Source organism: Abrus precatorius, unplaced genomic scaffold (assembly GCF_003935025.1).
Source record: "Abrus precatorius isolate BTA unplaced genomic scaffold, Abrus_2018 Scaffold10, whole genome shotgun sequence".
Classification (NCBI taxonomy): Eukaryota; Viridiplantae; Streptophyta; class Magnoliopsida; order Fabales; family Fabaceae; genus Abrus; species Abrus precatorius.
Genome location: NW_020874292.1, coordinates 26,858,346 through 26,877,409, shown reverse-complemented (window position 1 = coordinate 26,877,409; position 19,064 = coordinate 26,858,346). Strand labels below are relative to the sequence as shown.

The 19,064-nt window shown below is 33.5% G+C and overlaps 3 protein-coding genes across 10 annotated transcripts; all 3 read left to right on the top strand.

Annotated features, from left to right (window-relative positions):
• Positions 1 to 1,772: 1,772 nt before the first annotated feature.
• LOC113853319 (mitogen-activated protein kinase 15-like) lies at positions 1,773 to 8,452 on the top strand. 5 transcript variants are annotated; one of them, XM_027483906.1, is made up of 10 exons: positions 1,773 to 2,481; positions 3,595 to 4,003; positions 4,140 to 4,267; positions 4,352 to 4,411; positions 5,738 to 5,887; positions 5,971 to 6,126; positions 6,211 to 6,422; positions 6,610 to 6,711; positions 6,854 to 7,014; positions 7,639 to 8,349. In XM_027483906.1, the coding sequence occupies exons 1-10, from the start codon at positions 2,458 to 2,460 to the stop codon at positions 7,923 to 7,925; spliced, it is 1,689 nt and encodes a 562-aa protein (XP_027339707.1). In that variant the 5' UTR covers positions 1,773 to 2,457; the 3' UTR covers positions 7,926 to 8,349. The 5 variants fall into 5 exon arrangements, 4 of the variants coding, with proteins under 4 accessions (XP_027339707.1, XP_027339709.1, XP_027339706.1 ...); XM_027483908.1 differs by having other exon boundaries at positions 1,781 to 1,886; positions 7,639 to 8,452; XR_003502499.1 differs by having other exon boundaries at positions 1,829 to 2,481; positions 6,874 to 7,014; positions 7,639 to 8,443.
• Positions 8,453 to 9,334: 882 nt separating this feature from the next.
• On the top strand, positions 9,335 to 12,067 carry LOC113852427 (guanylate kinase 3, chloroplastic). 3 transcript variants are annotated; one of them, XM_027482689.1, is made up of 3 exons: positions 9,337 to 10,192; positions 11,463 to 11,545; positions 11,661 to 12,048. In XM_027482689.1, exons 1-3 carry the CDS (start codon positions 9,374 to 9,376, stop codon positions 11,701 to 11,703), a joined length of 945 nt encoding a protein of 314 aa, XP_027338490.1. In that variant the 5' UTR covers positions 9,337 to 9,373; the 3' UTR covers positions 11,704 to 12,048. The 3 variants fall into 3 exon arrangements, with proteins under 3 accessions (XP_027338491.1, XP_027338490.1, XP_027338492.1); XM_027482690.1 differs by lacking the exon at positions 11,463 to 11,545 and having other exon boundaries at positions 9,335 to 10,231; XM_027482691.1 differs by lacking the exon at positions 11,463 to 11,545 and having other exon boundaries at positions 9,340 to 10,231; positions 11,728 to 12,067.
• A 4,251-nt stretch (positions 12,068 to 16,318) lies between these two features.
• Positions 16,319 to 19,040, top strand: LOC113852649. 2 transcript variants are annotated; one of them, XM_027482979.1, is made up of 3 exons: positions 16,319 to 16,820; positions 16,851 to 18,371; positions 18,503 to 19,040. In XM_027482979.1, exons 1-3 carry the CDS (start codon positions 16,341 to 16,343, stop codon positions 18,926 to 18,928), a joined length of 2,427 nt encoding a protein of 808 aa, XP_027338780.1. In that variant the 5' UTR covers positions 16,319 to 16,340; the 3' UTR covers positions 18,929 to 19,040. The 2 variants fall into 2 exon arrangements, with proteins under 2 accessions (XP_027338780.1, XP_027338779.1); XM_027482978.1 differs by having other exon boundaries at positions 16,319 to 18,371.
• Positions 19,041 to 19,064: the final 24 nt, after the last annotated feature.

Sequence of the window (19,064 nt, the reverse complement as noted above, 5' to 3'; positions counted from 1 at the left end):
ATTTATTTAATAATAAAAATAATGAGTATAAAAGGCAAGAGAAAGAAAGAAACTTATTATAGTGAGAGTAGATTTGTGATGGTAAAAATAATAAAGATAATAAGTATAGTATAATAATAACTATTATAATAATAAATAACAACGATGACATAATAATAATAATGATAATAATAAATAATATTAATAGTAAAATTATAAAAAATTTATAATAATGATAATTATAATAATAAATAATTATATTAACAACGGTGATTTTTAATTAATGATAATAATATTAATTAGTTAATAAAAATGGTAATTATTATTATTCTATATTTTCAAAAAATTATAATTAAATATTTTTTTTCTAATTAACAATACTTCAAAATTTAAAAAAGTTAAAATTACAAGAAATATAATTACAACAGACATAACTCATATAATTGAACAAAAACTTAATAAAAAAATATAAAAAGAACAAAAATTTAAAAAATAAAATAGAAATATTTTCAAATTAAAGTAAAAACTTAATTAATTTTATTTGAATAAAGCATATTTCAATTTAAAAGCAACATTTAAAACCAAAGATTACAAAGAACAATTTCCAACGGGGCCTTAACTAATTATATGAATTGAAAGGATAAAGTTTGACAGAGATGAGTCTCCATATATTGTTTAATAACCAAAAGCACCGATACGCAATTAGAGAACTATTCAACCCATGTGACGCACATGCCATTTGGAATTAGTAAATCGCATATAATACTAATTTTTAATAATTCAAATAACGTTATTGTTTATTATAATTTTTCATGAATAGAATTACGATTGTTTTTGTTTCATAATCGTGCACCGCATGAAAGAGAGAAACTATTGTTCTTAGACATAGAAGATGTGGTCTTACCCCTAATGCTATCAAATTAGCTAAACCCTGAAATCAGGTAATCTTATTCTAAACTTGTTTATATATTTACAACTCAAAAATAAATCCACTTCATACTAATTCAACTTAAATTTAAATTTCACAGCCAAAATTTCTAGAGTTAATTATTAACATCGCTGCAATTAGTTTTTATCACACATTGTCACTTAATATGTTTGGATTATCGTATTCTTTATTTGGTTTATTAACAATAACAAGCAATTTCTTTTATGAATCAATCACAGGCGAGTTAAAGACCAATTTATATCCTCATTGATTGAGGTGCATACTCTTAACATTTATGTTGTAGACTACAGATATAAGTTTATTTTTACATTGATAATTATTATAAAAATGTTAAGCTGTTTTTTAGTATATAAACAATTTATTTAATTTTAATTTCTTTTAATTATAAATATCTTTTTTTATTAAAAATAAGAGTATTTAGTACAAACTGTGCTCATTAGAACTTAAATTTGATATCACATGTTAAGTTCAAATAATTATTTGATTATGTGCTTGTGCTTGATGGTTTATTTAATTTTAATATGATTTAATTATAAAATGAGTTTTTATTTAAAATTGATATTTTTAACTAGACAAATCTCATTTTTATTTCAATTAAATATACATAAAACTGTGACTTTCACGGTAAAATATAAATACACAATTGACTGTAGATGAGACATATAAATGCAAGCTCCAAATTCCCACTTCCACATAATATCTTATCAAACACAATTTTTTATTATTAAAAAAGGGAGAAAATAAAAAATTAGAAATAAAATGAAGAGTGGAAAAATTGAGTGGCAAAGGCACATTCATGCTTTTCCGCAATAATACTCTTCCTTTAAAATCACACTCAGTTTCAAGTATTTTAATTTTTTTTATATTTCAATTATTTTCCCATATTCGTCTCTTTATGTCTCTTTCTCTTTCTTAAGCTTAAGCTCTGCACCACAACCTCCGTCAACTTGAACTCCAAGTACGTGGTTTATGTGAGATCCAAAAGTTTTTTTCTTTTTTTTTTTTTCGTTATAATTTTCGATCATAGTCAGCTTCTTCAATTCCCCAATTGCAGAGATTCTTATTCTGCTTTGAAATCCGAAGCACTTCCCATTTTTTTATGTCTCTATTTATTCGTTTCCTTTAGCAGCTTTTGTAATTATCGCCGCAATAGATCCTACAAGATTTGTTTTTTAAGTTGATTTTTACTTCAACGGAACTTGATCTATAACTTTGGCGTTTTCAGCTGCATTTTGAGACTTCCGCCATTTTTTTTAGTTTTCTCTCATCTATTTTTCAATTCCAACACAATGTTATTCTAGTACATGTTCTTGTTTTTCCAATCTCAGTTGCTGTGTTCGCCGCTGAACTTTGTTGGGTCTGTTTTGTTGGTGAGATTGAATTAAAATTTTTCTCTTCTACTCTTGCTCTTTCTCGTGGTGGAATTGGTTTGTATTTTGAACACCCCCGTGATCTGGGGTGTTCTAGTGCGTTTATCCGTTTTCTTGAGTTTGGGTGGATTCAATTGGTTTGTATGCTAAGTTGCAACCATGTTTCCTGATCAAAGAAAAAAGGTAAAGTTACTCGACTGATGTTTATTGAGTTAGATGTATATGTAGTTGCTTAACTTTTTTATTTGAATTGTTGGGGTGAGTTTGGGTGGGTACCGAGGGATGCTCCTTGTGATGTGAGTTCTGCATCTATGAGATATGGACAGAATATGTGACTTAGATTGAATAAACTTCTTAACAAAACAAAATGAAATAAACTTTTTGCACGAGCTGTGCTTCTCCATCTTTTTAGAAGCTTCCTTATTTAACTTCTCCATAAGTGGTATGAGAGAAGTTGATTTGTTTTTCTCCTTCATTCATTATATTATCTTCTCTTGAAAGTGTTTATTGATAAGTTATCCAAACTGGCTTTATGTACTCTCACGTTTGAAATTTTGTTCTTTTATACCTTCTAGTATTGGGGGTGCTCTAATTCTTCCATGTTCCCTGGCACTGCTTACTTTTTCTTTTTCCTTTAATGCTTTGGTTGTGTCATGGATAAGAGACCCTTTTTAATTAAGAAGAAACGTGTCCTGCAGATGCATATCCTTCTCTATCAGATGCTTATGTCTAGAATGTTGGTTTGTGAGAGATTCTGCAGAAAGTTTTCCATAATTTAAGATTTGGGTGTCTGCTATTGTGGTTTCTACAGTGTCTGAAGACTCTTGCAATGGATTATATTAGCCCCCAACCCTTTTTTTTCATTTAATATTACAAAATTACTGATGACAAATTCTTCTTATTTGCACCATTTATCTATTATCTCTCTATATTTTAATTATACTATGTAAATTCCACATGTCAGATTGAAAACCTCCAGAAATATATTTATGTCGTTAGTGTTAGAGAGGAATCAAGTCTTCCCTGTGGTCTATGTATTATAAATCTTATGTATAAACTAATTACAATGATAATTATAGTTTAAAACTCTGGAGTCTATTTTATCCTCCTCTTTTCATGGTTGGACTTGAATGCAAACCTTAGACACTGATCTTGCAACTTTCTGGTGTAAATATGTGCAACGTCATTCTAATTCCCTTTGTGACAAACTTACAATATGTATTTTGAAACCATATATATGGCTTTGGGTTGGCATAGTATCTTTATTAAATAGTTTGGTTTGTTGTGTATATGCAGTCATCTGTGGATGTGGACTTCTTTACTGAATATGGTGAAGGAAGCAGGTATAAAATAGAGGAAGTAATTGGTAAAGGAAGCTATGGTGTTGTTTGCTCTGCATATGATACACATACTGGAGAAAAGGTTGCAATAAAGAAAATCAATGACATATTTGAACATGTTTCTGATGCCACTCGCATTCTTCGTGAGATAAAGCTTCTTAGACTTTTACGTCATCCAGATATTGTGGAGATCAAGCATATTTTGTTACCTCCTTCTAGAAGGGAATTCAAAGATATATATGTTGTTTTTGAGCTCATGGAATCTGATTTACATCAGGTCATCAAAGCAAATGATGATTTGACGCCAGAGCATTACCAATTTTTCCTCTACCAGCTTCTTCGAGGCTTGAAGTATATACACACAGGTTATGGTCTTATTTTTAGTTAGGGATCTTTCTTAGATTGCTTGCTATTGCATGTTTACTTTTGTTTGTGCATAACACTAGTTAATAAATTATGTGATCATTATGACTGATTTTAAACTTCTTAATGGATTTGCAGCAAATGTTTTTCACCGTGATCTAAAACCAAAAAACATTTTAGCAAATGCTGACTGCAAACTGAAGATTTGCGACTTTGGTCTTGCCAGAGTGGCTTTTAATGATACACCCACTGCTATATTCTGGACTGTATGAATCTTTTTCCCTGAAACTGTAACCTTGAACATGGCTCTTCTCAGTTCATCACTCTTGATTTTGTTTGTTTGCTTGCAGGATTATGTTGCAACACGGTGGTATAGGGCTCCTGAGTTGTGTGGATCCTTTTTTTCCAAGGTGCAATATATGTTCAAACTATTATTTAAGATCCTTTGCCTATTTTTATTTGATATTGATCCCTGCTTGGTATCTGAAAGTTTGGGCACATCCTTTTCCTCTCCCCTTCTCATCTTGCTTCTTTCATTCAAACAAGGATGCAGGAATCTCTTATCAAATGTTACAGATCTCTAAACTAGACATCGAGAATTTATTTATTTTTTAAATTATCTGGTCAATATACATGAGCTTAGGTAGACATGTAACCTTAGCTTATTAGCATTATTTGTTGTACTCAAGTTGTCGGTCATGTGATTTTATATATTGTGGTCCGTTCTTCTTTTGGATTAAAGAATTCATTTAATTGGTTGTAAGTAAATTGGGTGCCAAAAGCATTAATTGGCATCAATAGTGTAAGGGGATAATATCCCATTGCTGTACTTAATAGATCTTTTATAGTACAGTTTCTTAGTTTGCATGTGAAAATGACAGTTATACCCAATCTGGGATATGAATGGTTTTCATTTTTTATTTATTGAATATTGAATTTATGTTATTCCTTATATGATAAGAGTGATAAATTTGAAAAAAAAATGTTACTGATTGTTACTGTCTACTGTACGCTCAATACTAATTTTATACTACATAATCAATCTATACACTTGTAGTGGTTTTTGATTGATTTAGTTAAAATAGTTTTTGTTTTTCATGATGAATTTGTCAAATAGTAGCATTAAATTTTAATTTTTTTCAAGTATGTTGCTCCAGAATTCCAATTTATGCAGCCTGCTGAGCATTATTAGTTTGTAAATAGCATGAATCTAGAAGTTAGAATAATAACACAAAATTCCCAATCATTCTCCCACATGCCATCTGCATGTGTATAATAAAGTTACTCATTGTGTCATCTGAATATTGGGTTATCTGCATCAAATATGGTTTGACAGTGTTTTGATATCTAACTGTGGTCAATTCTCAACTGCTCTTTTCATTGTTATCTCATTTAGGATGCTTTTGACCTCCTCAGCTACCTGTTTTAAGGTCACCTTTTACTTTTAATTGCATCATACAGCCTGCTGGGGATATTTGTAAGATTTAAATATACAAAGGCAATCAGTGTCTATTAACTATTATTATTTGTTGCTTATGCCTTATGCTATTTTGTTTATGAGAAGTATTTGGTTTCCTACTTAAGCATGTTACTTTTAGCTGTTTAATTTATAGTCAAATAAACAGTACATTTATCATGTTTGTGAAATGAAGATGAATGGTGTTTCTATGCTTCTATGTATCTTAATGATTCATCATCTTGCACTTAGTAGATACTATGGTCATTTTTTTTTCCAGTATACACCAGCTATAGACATATGGAGTATTGGCTGCATTTTTGCTGAACTTTTGACTGGAAAACCCCTTTTCCCTGGGAAGAATGTTGTCCATCAACTGGACCTCATGACTGATCTTCTGGGAACACCATCTCCTGAATCTGTTGCTAGGGTCTGTTGTTTATTTTCCCTTCCTTTTAGGAATTTTTATGTTCTATTTTTTTACTTAATGTTACCTTGGTATTATATTGATAGGTACGAAATGAAAAAGCTCGGAGATACTTAAGCAGTATGCGTAAGAAGAAGCCAGTTCCTTTCTCACAGAAATTTCCTAATGCAGATCCCCTTGCTCTACGTTTGTTAGAAAGAATGTTGGCATTTGAGCCTAAGGATCGGCCTACTGCTGAAGAGGTTGAATCTCGATGTCCATCTATCTGTTGTTCACTTTCTCTTTTATAGCTGGTTAACAAGGCATCTTGTGTATAATAATGTTAGGCTCTAGCGGATCCATATTTTAAAGGCTTGGCCAAGGTTGAGAGGGAACCTTCCGCTCAGCCAGTTACCAAGATGGAGTTTGAATTTGAGAGACGCAGAATAACGAAGGAAGACGTAAGAGAGCTTATATACCGAGAGATTCTGGAGTACCATCCAAAAATGTTAAAGGAATTTCTAGAGGGAGCTGAGCCAACAGGTTTCATGTATCCAAGGTATTGTCTGAACCTATACCCAAATTTATGTGATTATATGTTTATTGAAATGTAACTTTAGCCACAAGTTCATTATTTAGATTGATTTGTTTTAGCTTGTCTGGTTTTGTTACCCAAATTTATGTAGTGTGTAAGGTCAGCTTTTCATTTTTTTCCCTCCTTTTTTCCTAACATCTATTTTAAATAGTGCTGTGGACCACTTCAAGAAGCAATTTGCATATCTAGAGGAGCATTATGGCAAAGGGGGTACTGTTGCTCCACCTGAGAGGCAACATGCATCATTACCTAGGTATCCTGTTTTTTGATACTGCCTTGGGAAATTATTGCTTTCTTCTTCGGCCATTGTCCTTTAATCTTGTGACCAATATAGAATACATCCATTTATCTGCTGTGGAATTGGCAACTCTGCTGATTTGAGGCTGTGCATGCAGACCATGTGTGTTGTATTCAGATAACTCAGTACAGAGCACAGCTGAGGTTGCAGATGATTTATCCAAATGTTGTCTCAAAGAAGTTGAGAAACCACCCATAGATAGGAGTAGTGCCATCCCTATGACACGGCTTCCCTTACAAGCTCCTCAAAATATTCAAGGTATGACTGACTTTTTTATGCTTTTTACCCTTCTCTGTCACCCTTTCTTTTTTGTTACTCGTAATCTACACCTGGCTGACATTACTGGCAAGATTGTTGTGTCTTTAAACATGTTTCATTTTTATTCATCTGTTTTTTGAACCAATAAGAGGTTGTTTGTGCATGTATGCGCTTGTACTTCTTTCTTAAGCCACATGATAGGAATTATGTGTAAATGACTGAAAGCATCTGGTTTGTATTGAATAAATACTGAAACAGAGCTGTTGAATTATTTAAATGACTTACTTTTTGTCATCATATTCTTTGTTCTAGTTGTACCTTAACACATCTGCATGCACATTCGCAGTAAAATGACTTAGCAGAATATAAATACTTTTCGATTTTAAAAAGTTGCCTTATAGAATATGCAAAATCATCAAAAAGGATCTGATGATAAATAATATATCTGAAATTTAGTTGTTCGACTGAATCCAATGATGTTGTATGATTTATGTAGTCAAACTTACCTAATGACACAAGACTTTGATGTTATTGTCTTATAGAATTTGCTAATCAATACATGGAAATTTAAGTTATTATAATGTTATTCTCATCCTATGTACATTTGTGGCTCGCTTTCTTCAGGCGTTGCTGCAAGGCCCGGAAAAGTTGTTGGTTCAGTAATGCGTTACAACAATTGCGGGGTGGCAGTGACGGCAGAGTCTGAACAGCGGAGAGTGGTTAGGAACCCATCAGCTTCAGCTCAGTATGCTGCTTCAAGCTGTTCATATCCTCGGAGAAATCAGAACTATAAAAATGAAAGGGCAGAGGATGATGGGATTGAAGGTTCTAATGGGCTGCAGCCAAAGCCTCAATACATGGCAAGAAAAGTTGCTGCTGCTCAAGGTGGAGCTGGTGGTCAATGGTATTGATATTGAATTATATCGAATATATGTGGGGCCAACAACTGCCTTGTGTTGTGCCCTGAAGCCCTGATGCCTGAGTTTCTTGATCACACATTTGAAGTATTAAACAATGGGAGAGCTTAAGAGACTCATCAAGTCTATTCCTGAAGTCCCTATGCTATGGACGATTTTTTAATTGTCCCAATTTGCATCATCAATTTGAAGTTTGAAGGGTTCGCGTGGTCCAATTGATGATGATTTTCTTGCACTCTAATTTGTTAATAACAGAACATGAAAGATCTGAAAAGCCATGAACTTGAAGGCAGAGAGGTTGCTTCATTACAGAATTTGAAGTGGTTATTTTGCCTTAGTATTAGTACTAGATTACTGTATCACTTGGGTATCATTACCAATATAATGTATCTTCTCTTTTTCAAAATAGAAACTTATAGCCAAAATGATAGTCTCTTTCTCTAAGGCGTATCTTCGCTGTTGGTAACTTAATTTGGTGTTAAACAAAAGAAATGAAGTAGTAGTAGTCCTTTAAGCCGTTTCACACGTTTGCTTATTGAATTTCACGTGTGCACTCTATAATTTCCTTGCAAGTCATTTTCGTGGCCTATGATTCGTAAGTGCTTGCCATACCTTTTTATGGGCGAATTTGGGCGCACACTTCTATGCCATTGTACATGAAATTGCAAACTAATTTATTAATAGAAAAGATAAGGAGGACGTGCATCAACATGCCGTCAATTTCTTTGCATTGGATTAAACTTTAGAAGATGTTGCTCACATACCAGACACTGATTCGTCATAAGTAAGTTTTTTTTATTACTTTAAATATATTTTTAATCTCTCTATATATATAATGAGTGTTTTTAGTTACTATAATTTAGTTCTATATTCATTCTTAATTTTTTAAAACTTTCATTATCAGTCCCAGTTTTATCTTGCTGTCAGTAGCTGTTGACATGACTAACAAATATTTAGTTTTGTTATATTTACTATGGTATACCGTACAAAAAAGTCCCACAAGTTTGGGCATAGATATGAAATTAATCTTTTATGGGATTCAATGATAAAAATCTGAATTTACACAATTGGTTTGCAAGTGACTTCAATGCTACATAAACTAGCTTGTAAAGTGTAGATGTACGGTTATTGTTAACCTAACAGGAAGCTACAGATATGCATACTACGATGGTTTGGCATGTGTATAGTATTTAGACATCCATTGGCCAACCCAATAATATTGGGGATAAAAAATAAAAAAATCAAAAAGTGAAGAAAAAAAAATAGAGAAATAAAAAACATATTTAAATAAATAAACGAGAGTAGACAAAGATGAAAGTGTGATTTGAGGAGTAAAAAAAATAAAATGGAAAAGCAGGAGCATGATGATTGATGTATATATATGTTATAATTAAATTTGGTAGAAAGTATAATCTAATCTGATATTACGGTGAGAGTGCTCAATGTTCCGCAGGGTCCTTTGCAACTCTTTCCCCCATCTTCCTATTCCAACAATCCCACCCAAAACCAACAACTCCTTCTTCGCCTTACCCATTCTCACTGTCAAAGCCTTTTCCTCTTCCAAAATGGGGGACGCAAGAAGACCCATCTCCGTCCCCATTCCCACTCTCGAAAAAGCCCAACGCTCCGAACTTCTCCGTGCTCTAGAAGCTTCCTTGGGTTCTTCCTTCAGCTCCGACCCTCTCTCTCCAAACCCTAACCCTCTCATTCTTGTCATCAGTGGCCCCAGTGGGGTTGGCAAAGACGCGCTAATCACGCGCCTCCGTCAGTCCCGCCGCGGCCTCCACTTCGTCGTCACTGCCACCACGCGCCCCCGCCGTCCCTCCGAGGTGCACGGCAAGGACTACTTCTTCGTCTCCAAAGAGGAGTTTCTCGGCATGGTGGAGCAGCAGGAGCTGCTCGAGTACGCGCTGGTGTATGGTGATTACAAAGGCGTGCCGAAGCAGCAGATTCGCGAGTTCATGGCAAAGGGTTGCGATGTGGTGCTTAGGGTTGATATTCAGGGTGCGGAGACACTGAGGAAGGTGCTGGGAAGCTCGGCGGTGTTCGTGTTTGTGGTGGCGGAGAGTGAGATGGCGATGGTGGAGAGGTTGGTGGATCGGAAGACGGAGACGGTGGAGTCTCTGCTTGTGAGGATTGGTACCTCGAGGGAGGAGATGAAGCACGTGAAGAATTTTGATTATGTGGTAGTGAATGCCAAAGGGAAGCTTGACAATGCTGTGATGTTGGTAGAGTCTATTATTGATGCTGAGAAAGCTAAGGTTTCCCAAAGGACTCCTTTCATATAACATATTTGCATGGTAATTTATTTTATTATTCTGTTCTGTATTGCAATTTGCAAATGCATGCTGCTATAGAAAATTTTGTATGAGGGTAGACTAGAGAGGTTTTCTATGGAAAATTTTCGTGCAATGGATGACTTTTTAAATTGGATTGATTGTTTAGGAATGTGGATGCACTTATCAAATGTGTGAGTGCTAAGTGCTTCATTCTGGAAACTAATACTGTTTTCCACCCATTTTAGATTCTCCATTCCCTTTCTGCTTTCAAGGTGCAAAGATCATTCTTTGCCGTAAAAATCCATTACTTTGGATTACCATGTAAACTCTATTGATCGAAGGATGCAATATTTGTTCGTAAATGGATTTTGTTGAGATTGACATACCTGCACTGGTATATGACGAAATTTCTAAAAACTAAAATGTCAGTATGGTGGGGCATTTTAAATCATACAATATAACGATGTTTATTATGTTCTAAGTAACTCCAAGTTTCCAAAAGAACTCCATAAATATATATCAAGGAAACAGCAACATCTAAAGAGGGCAGAGAGTTTGGAAATATGAAGTGGTAGTTTGTTTCATTTAGTAGCAAACCAAACAACATAGTAGCAAATTCAGTATTTTGCATGGACTGGCTTGTACTTGAGTGATATCATTTCGTTTTATTGCTTGATCAAGATGGACCTAAAGATACATGATAGTGAAATTTGAAAAAGAAATAGGTATTAGGTACACAGCTGTATGTGTACCTGTTAAATGGCACAGTGACCATTGAGGGATATAATGGATCATATTTGGCCATGCCTCTTGGACAACGGAAAAGTTTAGATAGTTGGCAGGCTTAGCTTAAAATTGGGCATAGTTTGTGAACGGGGAAGGTCTCAGACTTCATTAATTGTTAGAAATTCCCACTGAGAAATGTTGGGATTATGAATTTATTAAAGTTGAGATTGTCTCGGCTTGAGTGTGAGGTCCTGTTTAATGCGGAAGTGCTCACTATTCATGGGAGAGATAATCTATTGCGGGATAGGCTTTATCTTGTTTATAAGTAAAGGTGTATGTTTATTTAATTTAATAGTAAGAACTATTTCTTACATTTTGATTATATGAATTGATATCAGTTGTGATAATTCACATGTGCTAAGTGGCAGTATATTGTAGCTCATTGTATTACAAAGGACTTACTTGACCCTCAGTCATGAATATTTCACGAGTAACTATCTCCTTTTATTTTCTTGGCTAACACAAGGGACTTCAAGCTCGTGTTTTCTTGTACATGCAAACCGTGGAAGCGCAATCACTTAAAAATATTGGCGTACCTGCGCTAGACATGTATTCTTTGGGACTTTTCTCGAATACTTCGATACTCCTTGTTTCTTTTTACGATTTATATGGTGCCTACAAGGACTTGTGCTAATGTACTGTTAATATTGCTTTTTCGCTGAAGGTTTTATGAAGCTGATAAACTGGGGATGCTAGAAAAAATCTAATTTTTGAGTTCTGCTTATTGCCAGTGCCAAGCATGATATTGCTTTTCTACAATTGGTGTCATCGTGGTGCAGAGTGCAGACATGTGGTGATTCTTCCAGTACTGCCTTCTGTTACAGTTACAAGTATTTGTTCTTGGTGAATAGAAGTTTTATTTACAACGCGTAATATCATTTGTTTATTTTAATGGGTGATCTGGTTGGAAATATTAATGTAGGCAGCAAATTCAATTAAGTGGATGAAAACAGTGAAATGAACTAACACAGAGCCTTGATACCTCGTGTATTCCTTGTATTGAACTGATTAAAAATTGCCAGTGGCTCAAACCTAATGGTAATAGCTTTTTGTGAATATACTGGGTTCCACTCACTCTCCTTTCTCTCGCCTCTTCTCTTTCACTCTTGGTTAAACTGCATTATTTAGGCATGCTCGGAGAACAGTATAGAAATTAATTAATATTCTGTACTTGTTCTTTCGTGCATGGTAAAGGTGGGAAATTAGATAGTTACAAATTATTTCCATATTTTCTTAACTTGTTCTCTCTCTCGCCCACGCACGCACACCCACATGTAAGTTTCTTAATGTGTTTTTATTGTGAAATTAATTGAGTATTTTGCATAAAGTAAAGAATTTCATTTTTTCCCATCTTAGTTTTAGCTAGGCGGTGGTTATGTTACGAAGTTTTTGCTGGGGAAGTCATCTTAATATTAAACTTGGAGGAGTAGAAGATGAACTATGCTAAATTTCAGAGTAAACGGTGAGCTTAACACAATTAACGGTGTAAAGTTTTTAAAAATTGAGAGGATAAAACTATTAAAACTTGAGAACCATGTCTGAGCATGAAAAAAAAAAAAACTTGAGAATCATGTACTCGGTGAACCGCAAGTTTCCACTGAGGTTGCTAGGGGTTAACTATTTTGGAAAATGAGTTGAACCTAAATAAAAGAGAGACCAAGAACATGTTTACTGCAGATTAATCTTCAGAAAAACAAATATTTTTCATGAAAGCTTTCACAAAGACTTAAAAAAGAATATTTTTCTTAAATAAGTTTAAAGTATTAAGTTTATCGTCATTTAATTTTCTTTTAATAAATAAGAAAAATAATAATGAACTTAATGAGTACATAATTTTTACTGAATTTAATTTTACTGAATTATCATTTAAGTCTTTTGGAATATTAAGTCATGACTCGTGTCATCTTGTGCATCGTACTGTGTACTCTTTTTGGCTTTTTTTATTAGTGAAACATAAATGATTAATTTATTAAAATTAATAAAAAAATAATTATATATTATAAATTTATAATATATTTTAAAAATGACAAAATTTAAATGCAGCACCATATATGAGTATTAAGTGGAGTTTGTTAACACATTTAATAATAGATAACGGTATACAAATTTTTTTAATAGTTAATGCATTTGAAAATGGACATTTGTTTCTAGTAATTTTTAAAAAAATGTTGATAGTTGTTTCTTTTAAATAGGACTGAAGTAAATATTTAGAATCTTTTGACCGTTGGCTAAAAAATAAAATAATAAATTTAAAGCTATCCTAAAATGTTATTTAATATATATATAAAAATACATTTTTCTTAAAATGAAATCAATTTAAAATTGAGAGAATGTCTTGACGACAAAATTTTTATTGTTTGTGTAATTGTATTTAACATTCTGAGTATTTAAAATCTTGTATTTAAGGACTTTTTGTAAATTGGAATTTAGAATTTGGAGTAAAAATTTGCTCTCTTTTTTCCCTTCATAAACGCCAAAAAATAATGTAGATTACTTGAAAAAAGAGAAAATAGAAATATACTTTATAATATGATAATTGAAAAGAAATGAAAATTGAAAAAGAAAAGAAAGGAGCAACACGTACTAGGTAGCCCTCATGGACGATGCAGTTCCATCTGATTAGCTTAAGCTTGTAGCATAGCGATACTCTGTTTTACGTGTACGCGTCCACAAGCAAAAATGTATGGTCTGGGTTCCCTTAAGGAACACAAAGGATCCATATTTTATTCTTTTATTTTTCTCTTTTTGCCTACGTTTTCTGGGACCCAAATACGAAAATGAGACGAGACTTGATGAAGACCCTGTTTTGTTTACAGAACACCATCTCACATACCCTCATTGCAATACTGAGCTATCCCTGTCTTTCCCTTCTTTTCTCAAGCAATTCAACTATTTAACAACATATATTATCACAACCCTTTGTGTTAATAGTTTTCGTAAATTTTTATTACTTGTAAGTTTCCTCTGTATCACATGGTTATTATTAAATTAAAAGTATTAATATTAATTATTAATATTAAGTTTAAATTAATAACAATAATAATTTATTATATATATATATATATATATTACAATTTTATAAATTTAATATAATAAATATTTTTAATAAAATTTATTACTTTTAGACACTTAAAGATTAACGTTAATACTATTTTAAAACTAACTTAAAATAAAATTTTTTAATACATTTAATAAATTAAAGGTATAAATTTTTAAAATAAAAATTTCTAACACTAAAAGAATTCTATCTAAAAAAAAATATTTATAAAGTTATAAAAAACAAAATATTATTATTACATAACATATGCAGCACGCCTGAAGAACGTGATTAGCCATAGCCGATAAGCTAGAGCTTCTGAAAATAAGTGATTTTTGATAAAGATTTGAGTCATGTCAGAGTGTGATAATCTATCCGTGCACTCAAACCCACAACCATAAGAGTTTCACTTTCCTCCTTCAACATATCGTTTAACAAACTAATCAAAAGAAAACTCAATTTTTGCGTGTAATTTTCTGTTACTTTAAATTCACATGCTCTCGTTTTTGCATAAACTTTACTGCAATTCTTGTATTCATTTTCTTTTATGTAAAATATGGACCAATTGGCAAATGATATGCCAGACTCATTTTTTTATATAATTTAAAAATTCATTTTTATAAAATAGCTTCTTTTAAAACAATTTCACAAGGTTATTTCAACTTCTGAAACACTAAACAAAATAATATTTTATGTTTCTTATTATTATGATTTTTTAACACGTTTTGTTTTGAAAATTAGGTATCCAAATACACTTATATTTTTTTATTTTTCAGAAACTTTTTAATATAGTTTTTTTTTTAAATGAGCTTATCTAATTCTTTTAAACTTTTCGCACATGCATTTTTATATAAAACGTCTTTGTGAAAAAAATAAAATTTAAACCAATTGTGCTTAGTCATTGACTTGATCGATGTCTATATCAACTCGGTTGACGCTAACGAATCATTAACTTAATCTATATACAACTATAAATTAATTTAGATAAAATTTACTAGAGATTTTTTTATAAATTAAAATTAATTTATGCACATCAAATTAATTTAAAAAACTTATAAAAAATTAATATCTATAAATTAATTTTAACTTATAAACAATAATTTATTTTACCTTTTTATATTTTTCTTATGTAAATAACTATTAAAATAGTTGTCCAAATTAAATTTAGCTTAGTGTTTTCCTCTTAAATAAAAGAGTTGGAATCTCTCTCGCTATAAAATGTGTAATATTTGGTATAATTAGCAATCTTTTGGTCACATCGAATTTCATAAAATACACATCTAACTTTATAAACGGTGCAACCTTGATTACACCAAAACAAACATGTACGATGGGATTCGTAGTGCCAAAATGATGAAGACTAGTTCTATAGCAGCCTCTTGTTTAACGACCTTCTTTTCTTCTTGAGTAACGTTGAATTGGCAATAGGTTTTTTATAATACTTTCTATTACCCATTTTTCTTTTTTTCTTTATTCTATGGCATCACCCATCGTACATTTTATTTCATCTTTTCTTATATGCATCTTATATTGTAAGAGCTGTTAATAAAAAAACTAAGTGAAGGTGGAATTATTCTTGTTTTATAAGGTCAGAATCAAAGCCGTACAAAGTATAAACTATAATGAAAAAACAAACAAATAAGAAAGGTTTACTTTCCTTTTGGACCTGCCATGCATGAACTTGTATATCTCAAGGAAAAGATAACAAACAAAATTATTGACTTGTTACTCCATTCAGGTGAAAGATCCTCTTCCAATCATAAGGGTGCGAATATTTTATTTAAGCTCATACTTCCAAACACGTGAGGTATTCAGTATAGAATATACATTTTTTTTCGTGTACTAAAAACGCATAATAAGGACTGTAGTTATCATAAACTTTAATATATTAACAATATTAAATATTATAATTTTTAATAAGAATTTATTCTTTATTAACATCTTATTAAGAGACACGGTACAAAAATTATTAAACAAATATATGCATAAAGAAACTTTCTGGAAAGAGAAAGCGAGCTTTGCAAGAGATAGAGAAAGAAGTTAACCGTTGCAAGTTACTAAGATTGCTAAGAAAGCATAACCAATATATCTAAATAAACGGAGACAGAATCTTGGCGTTACTCTTCCCCTAACATGCCACAACATAAGCGTGCACCCTAAGCTCTCCATTCTCGTTCATTCTGTTGTTGTATAAAACCACCCACCACCCCTTTGTCTGTGATACACACAAAACTAAAACATTTTACATTAAATTTGCAATAACGTAACAACACTTAGCATATTAGTATCACGGATCATAGGATTTCTATGAAGATGGAAGGAGAGAGAAGTGTTCACTTGCAAGTTGGTGAACTCCATAGGCTAAGTGAGACAAGCAAAACCAGCACAATGTTTGAGCCTCGAGGGGTTAGCAGTATTGAGAAGAGAGACAGTGGTGCAGACTATTCAATCTCAGCAACAACAGTTAGAGCACCAGAAAAGAAGCTGACCCTTTTTGCTTTGCGTCTTGCAGTGCTTGAAAAAGCAGCCACTAGCCTTGGAACTCTTGGTTTTATATGGGCAACCGTTGTTCTTCTTGGTGGTTTTGCCATTACCTTAGACAAAACCGATTTCTGGTTCATCACCATCATTCTTTTGATTGAGGGAACAAGGATTTTCAGCAGAAGTCATGAGCTTGAGTGGCAGCATCAGGCCACATGGTCTATTGCTGATGCTGGGATCAATAGTTTCAGGATGTTGAGGTCCACCTCAAATTTTGTGCTTCAAAGTATGAAGAGCCTTTGGAGGGTCAATAAGCATAGGAGAGACATGGTGGAGGCTAATGTAACCCCCAGGTATAGAGATAACACAAGCATAAGGACACCAACTCGCACTTGGATTAGTTCTGATGTTCCTCTTCTACCTTATGCTAAGTGGTTTTTCCTTTCAAGGCATATCAGTAAGCTTCTGTATTGGCTTCAGCTTCTTTCTGCAATAGCTTGTGTGGTTCTTTCCTCAACAAAGCTCATCAAGCATAATTATGGAGACGTTGCAAAGGGAGACACTGACAAGAGGAACAGGGAATCGGCTTTGAATATCTTCTATGCCTTGGCTTTGGCAGAAGCCTTGTTGTTCTTGATAGAAAAGGCTTACTGGGAATGGAAAATCAGCTACTGTGAACTGCTGGATGAGGTTAATAGAGAGTGTGAGTTGGGGCCATCAGGGTTGGTGTCTATTAGAAGGTTCTTTTATGATGCCTATTCAAGGTGTGTCAATGGAAGCATATTTGATGGGTTGAAAATGGACATGGTGTGTTTTGCTATGGATCTTTTGGCCTCAAACTCACCTGATGAGGAGCTCATTGGAGCAAGAATTCTTCGCCAATTCGCGGTTAGTGAACGGTTTTGTGATGATACTCTTCAGAAGATCGGAATTTCCATATCTGTGGTAGAGAGACTAGTTGAGATGTTGAATTGGACAGACCACAAGGAGGAAGAAATTAGGCTCTCAGCTGCAGAGATTTTAGCAGAACTAGCTGGCAAGAAGCAGAATTCTCTCCGAATCGCGGGGATACCCGGAGCTATGGAATCAATTTCATCACTTCTACAAACTAACAGGAATTGCATTCCTGCAGCTGATGAAATTGGAGAAAAAGAACTCATATTTGATCATCCTAGTTACAGCTACTGGACTTTTAACCATTTGGGACTCCTCATTCTGAAAAAGCTTGCCCATGATCATGACAACTGTGGAAAGATTGGAAACACAAGAGGCCTGCTCCCAAAGATCATAGATTTCACACATGCTGAAGAAAGGTTGTTGAAGAATGAAAATGTTACGCCATCCCAAATTCTGACTGTGAAGAGATCTTTGCAGCTGGTGAAGATGCTGGCTAGCACAACAGGCACCAACGGAAAACATCTTAGAAGGGAGATTTCAGAGATAGTTTTCACGATCAGCAACGTCAGAGACATTTTAAGGCACGGAGAGAAACACCCTTTGCTACAGAAACTGAGCATAGAAATTTTAACCAATCTGGCATTGGAAGAGGAGGCAACAGAAAGGATTGGTGGTACAGGTGGAGTACTTAAAGAATTGTTCAACATATTTTTCAAAGATTACACTGTGAGTGAGAAAGATGTAACCACTGTTGCTGGTGAGGCCTTAGCAATGCTGGCATTAGAAAGCAAGAGCAATTGTCACCGGATTTTGAAGTTGAAAGTACTGGAAAGACTGGTAGAATCATTGAGAGTTCCACTGCTTCGTGTCAATGCTGCTAGAATTCTAAGAAATTTATGCACCTACAGTGGATCAGAATGCTTCAAACAGTTAAGGGGAGTTACAGCTGCAGCACCCACAGTAAGTGTTACTACTCTACCATGTGAACTTTATAGTATGTTTCTCTTGTATCCAGCAAAAATCATACAGATGATAAAAAATAAAAACAGAGAAAATATTCATTCATTTTTCACCATTTTTCAACCCTGCAGATACTTCAGGCAATCATGTCTCAAGAAAACAAGCTACAAGAAGTGATGGTTGGACTCGCAGCAAGTGTTTTCACATTCATGACTTCTTCTGAATCAAGCACTGTATTTGAAGAATCTGGAATCACTGAGGCAGAACTGGCAAATAAATTAATCCAGATTCTCAAGAAACATCAATATCCACCAACTAAGGTCCCTAGGATAAGGAGGTTTGTGATAGAGCTGGCTATTTGGATGATGAAGGACAAAGCTGAAAACATACAAACTTTCAAGGATATGAGAATGGAGGAGGTGCTGGAGGGTGTCCTAGAGACTACTTCAGAGCTTGAAAGCTTTAATGTTTTCTCCGGTACCGTGGGACTGAACCGCCACAATCTAACAATTCATTCCCTGGTTGAGACAGCATTGAATTTGCTGGAAGATAGGTAAAACAATCAAACATGGAACCATGTTGCAAAATCAGTAAACCATGTTGACCCAGAGCAATCACTGTAATAGTGTACTTGTACATATATGTGTGTGAACTAGTAGATTCTCCGAGAAGGCTCATTGAGCTGGAGAGATA

What these genes read in the sequence shown, in the direction of transcription:
- LOC113852649 (XM_027482978.1), top strand. Translation starts at nt 16,341, where the DNA reads ATGAAGATGGAAGGAGAGAGAAGTGTTCACTTGCAAGTTGGTGAACTC. An exon ending in TTACAGCTGCAGCACCCACA is followed by an intron (nt 18,372 to 18,502) that starts GTAAGTGTTACT and finishes TCAACCCTGCAG; the next exon opens with ATACTTCAGGCAATCATGTC.
- LOC113853319 (XM_027483905.1), top strand. Translation starts at nt 2,233, where the DNA reads ATGTTCTTGTTTTTCCAATCTCAGTTGCTGTGTTCGCCGCTGAACTTT. An exon ending in CTTGAAGTATATACACACAG is followed by an intron (nt 4,004 to 4,139) that starts GTTATGGTCTTA and finishes ATGGATTTGCAG; the next exon opens with CAAATGTTTTTCACCGTGAT. An exon ending in GTGGATCCTTTTTTTCCAAG is followed by an intron (nt 4,412 to 5,737) that starts GTGCAATATATG and finishes TTTTTTTTCCAG; the next exon opens with TATACACCAGCTATAGACAT.
- LOC113852427 (XM_027482689.1), top strand. Translation starts at nt 9,374, where the DNA reads ATGTTCCGCAGGGTCCTTTGCAACTCTTTCCCCCATCTTCCTATTCCA. An exon ending in TTGATGCTGAGAAAGCTAAG is followed by an intron (nt 10,193 to 11,462) that starts GTTTCCCAAAGG and finishes GGCTAACACAAG; the next exon opens with GGACTTCAAGCTCGTGTTTT. An exon ending in GGCGTACCTGCGCTAGACAT is followed by an intron (nt 11,546 to 11,660) that starts GTATTCTTTGGG and finishes TTTTCGCTGAAG; the next exon opens with GTTTTATGAAGCTGATAAAC.